Source organism: Macaca fascicularis, chromosome 7, assembly GCF_037993035.2.
Source record: "Macaca fascicularis isolate 582-1 chromosome 7, T2T-MFA8v1.1".
Taxonomy (NCBI): Eukaryota; Metazoa; Chordata; class Mammalia; order Primates; family Cercopithecidae; genus Macaca; species Macaca fascicularis.
In genome coordinates this window covers 172,135,356-172,148,308 of record NC_088381.1, presented here as the reverse complement: position 1 = coordinate 172,148,308, position 12,953 = coordinate 172,135,356, and the positions used below count along the sequence as shown (strand labels likewise).

The 12,953-nt window shown below is 41.6% G+C and overlaps 1 protein-coding gene across 1 annotated transcript in view; it reads right to left on the bottom strand.

Annotated features, from left to right (window-relative positions):
• Positions 1–12,953, bottom strand: part of TDRD9 (tudor domain containing 9) — a 123,578-nt gene that overhangs the window by 98,813 nt on the left and 11,812 nt on the right. Inside the window, exon 2 of the mRNA XM_045397081.3 lies at positions 3,544–3,650. Within this exon, the coding sequence (XP_045253016.1) occupies positions 3,544–3,650 (107 nt within the window). The remainder of the gene's footprint in view (positions 1–3,543; positions 3,651–12,953) is intronic.

The following is a 12,953-nucleotide window of genomic DNA, read 5'->3' as shown; positions in this document are numbered from 1 at the left end:
CCCTCCAATCAATTCTCAAAAATATGACCAAAGTATTTCTTGTAAAACACAAATCTAAACACACGACACCCACTTCCTTCCTTCACAGTCATCCCAAGAAAAGCATGGAACCTTTCATAGCTTCCCACTGCTCTGAGTATTAAGACTAAAACTCTTAGTTACAGCCCATAGGCCCTGTTACTAGTCTTGCCTATCTCATCCAACCTCATCCCATACAAGTGTGTTAGTTTTCCACTACTGCTGTCACGTTTTACCTCAGACTTAGTGGCTTAAAACATGCATTGATTCTCTTACAGTTCTGGAAGCAGAGGTTCAAAGATGTGAAGGACAAGGTGTTGGCAGGGCTGCTGGATCCTTCCGGAGGCTCTGTAAGGAAGAATCTATTTCCTTGCCTTATCAGCCTGGAGAAGCTGCCTGCATTGGCTCATGGCCTCTTCCCTGCATCACTCCAACCTATGGCTTCTGTTGTCACATCTACTACTGACTGATCTTCCTGCTTCCCACTAGGAAAAACCCTGTGATGACATTGGGCCCACCTGGAAAATCTTGCCATCTCAAGATCCTTAACTTATATCTGCAAAGACCCCTTTACCATGAAGGTGACATATTGACAGGTCCTGCAGATTAGAACATAGACCTCTTTAGGAGGCTATTAGCCTCCAGCTGACCCTGCCCAGCCCTCCCACACCCACTGTCTACTCCCTAGCAGCACTGGCCCCTCTCTCAGGGCTGGAATACCAGGCTTCCTTTCAGCACAAGGCCTCTGCACACATTTCCCTCCCAGCACCCCAACACTGCCTCGGTAAGGTTCACTCATCCTTCAGATCTAAGCCCAACTGTTACTTTCCTGACACCACAGCCCAAGTCAAATCCTTGTTTTATGCCCCCATACAGCTGCCTTTCAAAGAACTTATTTCCAAAAAGTATTTATTTGTGTAACTGGATGATTAAATGATCATCTCTATAATGATCAGAGATGATCAGAGTTAAAAGTCTTTTTTACTTGTCAAATTCTCGTTGTCTCATACAGCCCCTGGAACACACCTTGATAAATGTCAGTGGCTAAGCAGCCAAAACCTCCATAAGTAGCCAAAGCCATAGTTGATCCGATTGCCCCAAATATATTATGATACCATGCATAAAGAAAGCAAAGAGAGTTTCACATATGAACTTAAAAGTATGAGAGCAGACACTCTGAGTTACAGGCATTCATTTGTAATCTAGCTAGTCCTAAAGAGTGGTAATCCATCTGGCACGCTACAGGCCCAGCCTGCAAGGTGTGCCAGCTCCTGCCTGTGCCCCCGGGCCAGTACGTGAGTGTGACAAGAAGGATCACATCACACAGAGTCATCTATAAACTAACTAATGTGCTTTCCAAACAGAAGTATCAGATGATGGCTCTCTTTCCACAATAACACATATGGCTACTTAATACCACCAAAGCTGCAAAGTACTCTTCCTTTGTACAAAAGACCAAAGTCACCAATCCTCTTGTTCACTGTCATTTAAGAGATTCTTAAGACTTCCCATAGGTAAGCAACAATTCAATAAACATTCTTATACATACAACTTTGTACTTTTCTTAGCATAAGTAGAAACTGGACCAGAGATAACACACATTATGAATGCTCACTTCTGTTAATACACTGGGTTGTTCAGACAAATCTCCTTCCTGAGGTCAACTCAAGATGTTAGATGAAATACACAAACCTCTCCTTAAAAGCACCAAAGGGCTGATGAAATAGCAAGGAAACATCAGGCCAAAGCCTATGATGAGGCAAGAATACAGGAAGGGAGGCAAAGAATCAAAGGCTGCTTTTACCTTAAGGTGACAGATGTAGCAGAAATTAACCAGAATAGAGCATAGTGACCAAACAAATGAAAAACACAAAACTAAATGAAAGAGTGGGCCATAGATGATGGCTCGGAATTTTCCTGGACTCATTAAAAGATACCAATTGGTATAGTCAGGAAGCCCAAATCAATCCCAAGAATGATAAGGATTAATCCACTATTATGTATCGACTGTATTTCATACTTTTTAAAAGGCTAACAAAGAAAGTGTTACTTGAACCCACACTTGTGCCCAACTCTGAGCACACATACACAGGATGGCAGGACAGGAGGCAGAGCTTCTCAACTGAACTAGCAGAAATCTATGACAGATGACCTCTCATAAAGCAAAAAAAAATCAAAAGATAACTTCTATCACATGAATAGGGTCTGGTGCTAGTAAGACAATTTGCTCAGAAAAAATTTCATACTCACAGAAAGTAACTAACTGTGAACTCTGAACAGTTGTACTCTTGGGAACTGGGAATTTAAGAAGGACCTTTTACTTTTTTATTTTATACATTTCTGCATTATTTAAAATTTCATTTTAATTTCTTCATTGTAAAAAAAAAAGTAGTTTTGAGCTTGCAGTGAGCTGAGATCCGGCCACTGCACTCCAGCCTGGGTGACAGAGCAAGACTCCGTCTCAAAAAAAAAAAAAAAAAAAAAAAAAAAACAACAAAGGCCGGGCGCGGTGGCTCAAGCCTGTAATCCCAGCACTTTGGGAGGCCGAGACGGGCGGATCACGAGGCCAGGAGATCGAGAGACGATCCCGGCTAACACGGTGAAACCCCGTCTCTACTAAAAAATACAAAAAAAAACTAGCCGGGCGAGGTGGCGGGCGCCTGTAGTCCCAGCTACTCGGGAGGCTGAGGCAGGAGAACGGCGTAAACCCGGGAGGCGGAGCTTGCAGTGAGCTGAGATCCGGCCACTGCACTCCAGCCTGGGTGACAGAGCAAGACTCCGTCTCAAAAAAAAAAAAAAAAAAAAAGGAATTTTAATTAATAGGAAGGTAAGAGACCATTATTAGTCTTCCAAAGAACAGACTATTTAGGAACCACATTCAAAATAGAAAAAAATTAACATTTTACAACCTACCATACATTCATCCCAAAAAAAATCCCTAATTAGCGAGTAGTAAGGATTCCCTACTATAACTAAAATACTACATTTCTTTCATTTTTATTTATTTATTTTTTTGAGAAAGGGTCTCACTCTGCCTCTGCCACCCACACCCACTGTTTACTCCCTAGCAGCACTGGCCCCTCTTTCAGGGCTGGAATACCAGGCTTCCTCCCAGCACAACGCCTCTGCACACATGATTTTATATATATATATATAAAAAATATTTATATATATATATATAAATATATATATATATATATTTTTTTTTTTTTTTAGAGAGAGAGGGTCTCCCTAGCTTGCCCAGGATGAACTTGAACTCCTAGCCTCAAGTGACCTGCCCACCTCAGCCTCCCAAGTAGCCGGGATTACAGACGTACACCACCACATCCAGCTAATTTTTTTATTTTTTGTAGAGACAGAGTGTCACCATGTTGCCCAGGCTAGTGTTAAATTCCTGGCCTCAAGTGATCCTCCCACCTCAGCCTCCTGAGTAGCTGGAATTACAGGCATGCACTGTGAACCTAATATTTTAGCATGTGAACCACTCATGCATCCTATCTAAAATATTTAAAGAGACCTGTTTACCTGGCCCACTGGTTGGTTGGACACTGCCACACACATCAAGCTCTTGTGCTTCAAGCTGTCTGTATTTGTTAATATATTCTACTTCTGAGCTCCTTTGGCTGAGTGACCTGAAAAGAATAGTAAAAGTTAGTATACTATTTCCAAAAAGCCAAGAAACCCTTGTGTACCAGAGAAGTTTTTCACATTAAATCATGGGAAAAAATGCAAATAGTCAATAAACAAATAAATATACACTCAAACTCAGTTACCAGGCAGATGCAAATTAAAACAATGACAAACCATTTTTTCACCCATCAAATTGGCAAAAAGAGCAAATATTTTCAGAATATGTATGAGGACAGATACGTTTATGGTAAATGGGTATGACCACTTATTCTGAAGGGTAGTTTGCAGTATCATTTTTTTGAGGCAAGGTCTCTCTCTATCACTCAGGCTAGAGTGCAGTGCTGTGATCATAGCTCACTGTAACCTCAGCCTCCTAAGCTCAAGCAATCCTCCCACCTCAGCCTCCTGAGCAGCTGAAATCACAGGTGTACACCACCACATCTAGCTAATTTTTTATTTTTTGTAGAGACAGGGTCTCACTATATTGCCCACACTGGTCTCAAACTCCTAGACACAAGCAATCTGCCTGCCTTGGCCTCCCAAACTGCTGGGATTACAGGCATGAGCCACCACACTCAGCTATAGTATCTTAAAACTTAAAACAGCCAAACAGGGTGGTTCACACTTGTAATCCCAGCACTTTGGGAGGCCAAGGCAGCTGGATCATTTTGTGCTCAGAAGTTTGAGACCAGCCTGGGCAACATGGTGAAACCCCATCTCTACAAAAAATACAGAAATGAGCTGGGTGTGGTGGCTCATGCCTGTGGTCCCAGCTACTAAGGCTGGGGCTGGAGGATCCCTTGAGTCAGGAAGTGGATGTTGCAGGGAACCAAGATCATGCCACTGCACTCCAGCCTAGGCAACAGAGTAAGACTCTGTTTCAAAAAAAATAAATAAACAGGCTAGGCATGGTGGCTCACGCCTGTAATCCGAGCACTTTGGGAGGCCAAGGCAGGTGGATCACTTGATGTCAGAAGTTCAAGACCAGCCTGGCCAACATGGTGAAACCCTGTCTCTACTAAAAATACAAAAATTAACCGGGCATGGTGGCGGATCCCTGTAATCCCAACTAAGGTAGGCTAAGGTAGCAGAATCACTTAAACCCAGGAGGTGGAGGTTGCAGTGAGCCAAGATGGTACCACTGCACTCCAGCCTGGGCAACAGAGCCACACTCCATCTCAAAAAGAAAACAAAATAAAAACTAAAAACTAACCAAAACTTAAAACACACGTCTCCTACAATCCAACTTTTCCTCAGAATCTTTAACATCAGCACTTGTAAATGAAGCACGTGCCAAGACATGCATGGAAACATTCATTTGTTCAGCAAATATTTACTGAACACCTATTGCACAAAAGGCACTGTCTCCGACACTAAAGATACAGCAAGAAACAAAACAAAGTCCTTGCCCACAGGAAACTACCATTCTTGTGAAGGAGACATAATAGATATGTAAAATGCTGATTAGAGATGTGGACAAAATTAAAATTGGGTGGCGGTATTAAGGATTCCAGGGAGGAAGGGTGTATTTTCATAATATTTATAATAATTAAAACCTGAAAACCATGTCCAACAGGGGACAACCTAAAACGATGGCATACCTTAGTTAATATGTATCATTTTTAAAGAGTGTCATGGCTCTATTCATGCCAATAGATAAACATGTCCAGAACATTAAGTGAAAAGAGACAATTGTGATATGCATTATATGCTATCACCTATGTTTTCCTTATCAATATCTAGTTTAAATGCACTGTTGTCAAAGAGATTATATGATACTGATTCTTGAAATTTGAGACAAACTTTATGTAATGATTAATTTTATGTCAACTTCAATGGGTCAAGGGATGCCCACGTAGCTGGTAAAACATTTCTTCTGGCTGTGTCAGGGTTGCAGGAAGAGGTTAGCATTTGAATCAGTAGACTGAGTAAAGAAGACCTGCCTCAGTAATGTGGATGGGCATTACCAGTCCACTAAGGCAGAACAAAAAGGATAAGGAAGGGTCAATATTCTCTTTTTGAATAGGGACATCCAGTCTCTCCTGCCCTGGAACACTAGAGTTCCTGATTCTCAGATCCTCAGCCTCTGACATTCGTATCAGCAGTCTCCTATCCCGGGTTCTCAGGCTTTGTCTTGGATTGGGAGTTATAGCATCAGTTCCCCTGGTTCCCAGGCCTTCAAATTCAGACTAAATTTCACCACTGACTTTCCTCCTTCTCCAGCTTGCAGAAGGTATATAGTGAGGCATCTCAGCCTCCATAATCACATGCACCAAGTATCATCAGCAATCTCCCCCCTCTTACAGATCTATATATATCTTATTAGTCCTGTGTCTCTGGAGAATCCTGTCTAATACATTTTAATAAAATGCTGCTTGCATCAAAGCCAACTTTTACCTGTTCCAAAATATCGGCATTCCTCTGGTTACTGTTTGCCTGACATTTACTCATTAATTCACTCAACAATAACAGTGTACCAGGTGCAGCTGAGAGAGTCAAGATGCCGGGGTGGCTCCCACAGGAGAGGGCGGGAAGAGAATGATGAGAAATGGAGTGTAGGGAGCAGAAGGGTATGGAGAAGAGCTGGAAGTACCAGGGAGGAGCTGGGAGTAATTATAAAGATTTTGGCTTTTGTTCTGAGTAAGATGGGTTTTGAGCAAAGACAGAAATAACAATACCTGACTTTTAGTTTAACAGCATGGCTCTGACCAGGTGAAGGGGAGCAGGTGATCATCTGAAAGAAAACATTTGCAGCAAAACAATTAAGAATTACTGGTCTATGTATGTCTCTGCATGTGAGATTGGTCTCCTGAATACAGCAAACTGATGGGTCTTGACTCTTTATCCAATTTGCCAGTCTGTGTCTTTTAATTGGACTGTTTAGTCCATTTACATTTAAGGTTAATATTGTTATGTGTGAACTTGATCCTGTCATTGTGATATTAGCTGGTTATTTTGCTCTTTAGTTGATGCAGTTTCTTCCTAGCATCGATGGTCTTTACATTTTGGCATGTTTTTGCAATGACTGGTACCGGTTGTTCCTTTCCATGTTTAGTGCTTCCTTCAGGGTCTCTTGTAGGGCAGGCCTGGTGGTGACAAAATCTCTAAGCATTTGCTTGTCTGTAAAGGATTTTATTTCTCCTTCACCGATGAAACTTAGTTTGGCTGGATATGAAATTCTGGGTTGAAAATTCTTTTCTTTAAGAATGTTGAATATTGGCCCCCACTCTCTTCTGGCTTGGAGAGTTTCTGCCGAGAGATCTGCTGTTAGTCTGATGGGCTTCCCTTTGTGGGTAACCCGACTTTTCTCTCTGGCTGCCCTTAACATTTTTTCCTTCATTTCAACTTTGGTGAATCTGACAATTGGTTCAACCATCATGGAAAACAGTGTGGCAATTCCTCAAGGATCTAGAACTAGAAATACCATATGACCCAGCCATCCCATTACTGGGTATATACCCAAAGGATTATAAATCATGCTGCTATAAAGACACATGCACATGTATGTTTATTGTGGCACTATTCACAATAGCAAAGACTTGGAATCAACCCAAATGTCCATCAGTGACAGACTGGATGAAGAAAATGTGGCACATATACACCATGGAATACTATGCAGCCATAAAAAAGGATGAGTTCGTGTCCTTTGTAGGGACATGGGTGCCGCTGGAAACCATCATTCTCAGCAAACTATCGCAAGAACAGAAAACCAAACACCACATGTTCTCACTCATAGGTGGGAACTGAACAATGAGATCACTTGGACTCGGGAAGGGGAACATCACACACCGGGGCCTATTATGGGGAGGGGGGAGGGGGTAGGGATTGCATCGGGAGTTATACCTGATGTAAATGACCAGTTGATGGGTGCTGACGAGTTGATGGGTGCAGCACACCAACATGGCACAAGTATACATATGTAACAAACCTGCACGTTGTGCACATGTACCCTAGAACTTAAAGTATTAAAAAAAAAAAAAAAAAAAGAATTACTGGCTGGGTACAGTGGCTCACGCCTGTAATCCCAGTACTTTGGGAGGTCAAGGTGGGTGGATCACCTGAGGTTAAGAGTTTGAGATCAGCCTGGCCAACATGGTGAAACCTCATCTCTACTAAAAATACAAAAATTAGCCCAGCGTGGTGGCAGGCACTTGTAATCCCAGCTACTTGGGAGGCTGAGGCAGGAGAATTGCTTGAACCCAGGAGCCAGAGGATTTTTCTATTTACGAAAAAAAAGTCATTAGGATTTTGGCAGAGATTGCATTGAATCTGTAGATCACATTGTGTCGTACTGACATTTTAACAATATTGCCTTCCAATCCATGAATAGAGGATGTATTTCCATTTGTTTATGTTTTTAATTTATTTCAGCAATGTTTTGCACTTCTCATTGTCTAAGACTTTCACTTCTTTGGTTAATCCCTGAGTATTTTATTATTTTTTATGCTATCGCCAATAGAATAGTTTTGTAATTTCCTTTTTAGGTTGTTCATTGTATAGAAATGAAACTGAACCGGGCATGGTGGCTCACGCCTGTAATCCCAGCACTTTGGGAGGTTGAGGCGGGCGGATCACGAGGTCAAGAGATCAAGACCATCCTGGCCAACATGGTGAAACCCCATCTCTACTAAAAATACAAAAATTAGCTGGGTGTGGTGGCACGCCTGTAGTCCCAGTTACTTGGGAGGCTGAGGCAGGAGAATCCCTTGAGCCCAGGAGGCTGAGGTTGCAGTGAGCCGAGATCATGCCACTGTACTCTAGCCTGGCGACAGAGTGAGACTCTGTCTCAAAAAAATAATAATAATAGAAATGAAACTGAATTTTGTGTGTTAACTTTGCAGACTGCTACTTTGCTGAATTCAATTATTAGTTGTGACAGTTTTTTGTGGAATCTTTAGGATTTTCAACATATAAAATTATATCATCTGCAAACAGAGATAATGTTACTTCTTCCATTCCAATTTGGATACATTTTATTTCTTAACCTTCCTTGATTGCTCTGGCTAGAAATTCTAGTACTAAGTTAAGTAAAAGTGGTGAAAGGAGACAACCTCACCTTGTTCCTGATCTTAGAGGAAAAGTTTTCAATCTTTCATCAAGTATGATGTTAGTTGTGGGCTTTTCATATATGGCTTTTATTATGCTAGTAGTTTCCTTCTATTCCTACTTTGTTGAGTGTTTTTAATATGAACAACTCCAAAGAAATGTACTTTATTACCTTAAGAAAAATGAACCAATAACCCAGAACTTTTAATTCAGTAGCAAAATGAATAAAAACAGGCTGGGCACAGCGGCTCATGCCTATAATCCCAGCACACTGGGAGGCTGAGTGGGAGATTGCCTGTGCCCAGGAGTTCAGGACCAGCCTGGGCAACATGGTGAGTGACACCCACTCTCTACCAAACATTTAAAAATTAGTCAGGCATGGTGGCACGTGCCTGTAGTCCCAGCTACTTGAGAGGCTGAGGTGGGAGGATATCTTGAGCCCAGGAGGCTGAGGCTGCAGTGAGCTGTGACCATGCCACTGTACTCTAGCCTAGGTGACAGAGCAAGACCTTGTCTCAAAAAAAGAAAAAAAACAAAACAAAAAACAGAAAGACATGAGTCTTCCCACAATGAAAAATCTTTCTTTGATTGCAATCAAGTGCTGTTGAATATTATATAAAGCAGCCCTGATTGTAATATATAAAAAGTTATGCCTGGCTCCTTAACTTGCTTTTCAAGGTTCCAAAATTTTGTCTTTCTAAACTTTTCATGTACTTCCTTACATGAAAAATTTTACATAGACACACATACATTATGCATGACATGGTCCTATTTCATTTTAAGTCTTATAAAATTTAATACTTAGCTAACAAGGTGTAAACTAGAAAACTATGACAATGACCAAAAAGCAAATGACCTGATAGCTTAAGCTTTATGTCATCCACACAAAATATCCTACTAAGTTTGCAATTCATCAGAAACAATTCATTCAACTCATTAAAATGTAAGATAAATACAATCTAAGATACTTCCCTACCTTTACTTACAAATATTTATGTTCTCTATCTACATAGTAGTAGAAGAAACACTATAATCAGAGAATTATTTGGGTCTCTACTTCAATCTGATAATCTCAGGAGGCAGGACAAAATAAAATTTGTAAGGCAAGTAGCACACACTAAGTACTAGAAAAATTGGTTCACACAATTAAGTTCAAAGGAAGGTATACTCAATGTGAGTTAAGGTGGTAAGAAAAGTTCTGAAAAGGTCTTTGGTAATGGTTTCAGTGGCAAGACAGCTGTCAAACAAGTAAGTGGAGAAGGAAGACTGCCTTCAAGAAGCTCTTCCAGTGGCTAGCTCATTGATCTTTAAATCTCTGTTAAAAGGACACCCACTACCCAAAAAGGCCTTCTCTGGCCTCCAGTTCTAAGTGGGAGAAGTGCTTCAAGTATATTAATAGATTATGACCATCTATAATTACCTTACTGGATGATTTGTTTACTTATATTTGTCTTCACATTTGGAAGCCGGCTCCTTGGGAGTAGGAACTAGGTCTGTTTTGTTCACTGCTACACCTCAGCCCCTAACTACCCAGGCCCTGGCAGACAGTCAATAGATATCTGTTAAGTAACTGAAAGCCAGCAATTACAGTAGAGAACAGAGCAGGATCTAATTGGAAAGGATTAGGAAAAAGGGAAAAGCAGCCAGGTGCTGTGGCTCATGCCTGTAATCGCAGCACTGTAGGAGGCCAAGGCGGGCAGATCACTTGAGGTCAGGAGTTCAAGACCAGCCTGGCCAACATGGTGAAACCCCATCTCTACTAAAAATACAAAAATTAGCTGGGTGTGGCGGTGCACACCTGTAATCCCAGCTACGAGGGAGGCTGAGGCACAAGAATCACTTGAACCCAGGAGGCAGAAGTTGCAGTGAGCTGAAATCACGCCACTGCACTCCAGCCTGGGCGACAGAGCAAGACTCCAAAAAAAAAAGGGTCGGGGGAAGAGAAAAGAGGAACACAGACCAAACCAGTCTTTCTATAAGTTTAACAGTGAAGATAAATAAAACCAGAGTTCAAAGGAAAAGTAGGGCCAAGGAAGATGTTCACGTTGACCCTCAGGTTGAAGGAAAAAATGAGTTGGTATTTGAGCTGGTCCATGAAAAAGAGAATTACTATGTGGATACATGAAAAAGACAAAGAAGAAGCTTTTCAGAAGAGAAAAAACAGTTAAACTAAAGCCAAAGGATCAGAAGTAAGCATGGCAAGTGTCTGGGGGCAATGTGGCCTGGCTGAAACAAAAGGTGTGCTCTAGGGTCCAGCAAGAAAGCAAGCCAGGTAAGGAGGGATAATATAAGACTGCAGAGGGCCTTGAAGGAGGGATAATGTAAGACTGCAGAGGGCCTTGAACAAAAATTTGGCTTAAGTTCCATATCCAATATGTTCTGATATTTTTGCTACCATTTCAGAGGAAAAAAATGTATGCAGTAACAAGGAGGTTATTCAAAGGAGTATGCGGCAAGATTCGCTGTAATTTTAGTATAAAATATGGTAGGACACTTCTATCATGATAAACTTTATTCCTTTCCTTCTCCTAACAGTATATGCAATGTAATGTGAAAACCTTCTAGTTGACAATAATGAATCTTGACATCTGGCTTTTTCTAACATACAAGCAATAGGAGCTGTAGGATGACCACACACATCGCTCTTGATCATGCATGACATGCAAGTCTGATGTAAACAATATCTATTCTTCATGGCTCATTTGAAAGGAAAAGCAACAGAAGAAACAAATACTATAAAAGGGAAAACCACTATGCAGTCATTTAACAGAGAACTGGAGAGTAAAAGACCTTTTATACTCTATCTACCCTTTAGCAAAAGACAAACACTTGCATAGAAAATTAGCACGGGCCGGTGAAGTGGCTCACGCCTGTAATCCCAGCACCCTGGGAGGCTGAGGCAGGAGGATTACTTGAGCCCAGTTTAGAGACCAACCTGGGCAACACAAGGAGACCTTATTTCTACAAAAAAAAAAAAAAAAAAGTATGTGTGTGTGTATGTGCATGTGTGTGTATAGTTATATATACATATATAATACATACATGTATGTATATACACCTATGTGCCTATATACATATATTACATGCATATATACATATATGTACACATATAAAATGCATACATATATGTACATATAAAATGCATACATGTATGTAAATATATAAAACATGTGTGTACATATGTGCAAATGTATATAACGTATATATGTACATATGTGCATGTGTATTTTTTTTTAACTAGCCAGGCATGCTGTGGCATGCACCTGTGGTCCTGGCTACTCAGGGGGCTGAGGTGGGAGGATCACTTGAGCCCCGCAGGTTGAGGCTACAGTGAGCCGTGATCATGCCACTGCACTACAGCCCTGGTGACACAACGTGACTCTGTCTCAAAAAAAAAAAGAATGGCCGGGCGCGGTGGCTCAAGCCTGCAATCCCAGCACTTTGGGAGGCCGAGACGGGTGGATCACGGGGTCAGGAGATCGAGACCATCCTGGCTAACACGGTGAAACCCCGTCTCTACTAAAAAATACAAAAAAACTAGCTGGGCGTAGTGGTGGGCGCCTATAGTCCCAGCTACTCGGGAGGCTGAGGCAGGAGAATGGCATAAACCCAGGAGGCGGAGCTTGCAGTGAGCTGAGATCCGGCCACTGTACTCCAGCCTGGGCGACAGAGCGAGACTCTGTCTCAAAAAAAAAAAAAAAAGAAAAGAAGGCCGGGCGCGGTGGCTCAAGCCTGTAATCTCAGCACTTTGGAAGGCCGAGGTGGGTGGATCACGAGGTCAGGAGATCGAGACCATCCTGGCTAACACGTGAAACCCCGTCTCTACTAAAAAAATACAAAAATTAGCCGGGAGCGGTGGCGGGCGCCTGTAGTCCCAGCTACTCGGGAGGCTGAGGCAGGAGAATGGTGTGAACCCGGGAGGCGGAGCTTGCAGTGAGCTGAGATCGGGCCACTGCACTCCAGCCTGGGGGACAGAGCGAGACTCTGTCTCAAAAAAAAAAAAAAAAAAAAAGAAAAGAAAAGAAAAGAAAAAAGAAATGGCACAATAACGACCATTACAAACCAAAATGCACCTAAACAGTAAATATAAGTTTTTCATACTCAGCTCCAAAAAAAAACACTAAAATGATTTTTCTATGATGAATTACAAGATTTTGTTTTGAACTTTGTATGTTCTTATGCCTCTATTTTTCCCTGACAACCAATTACTGCCTTATTACCATGTTTTCAGAGATTATAAAGTATATTTTAAAGTTATC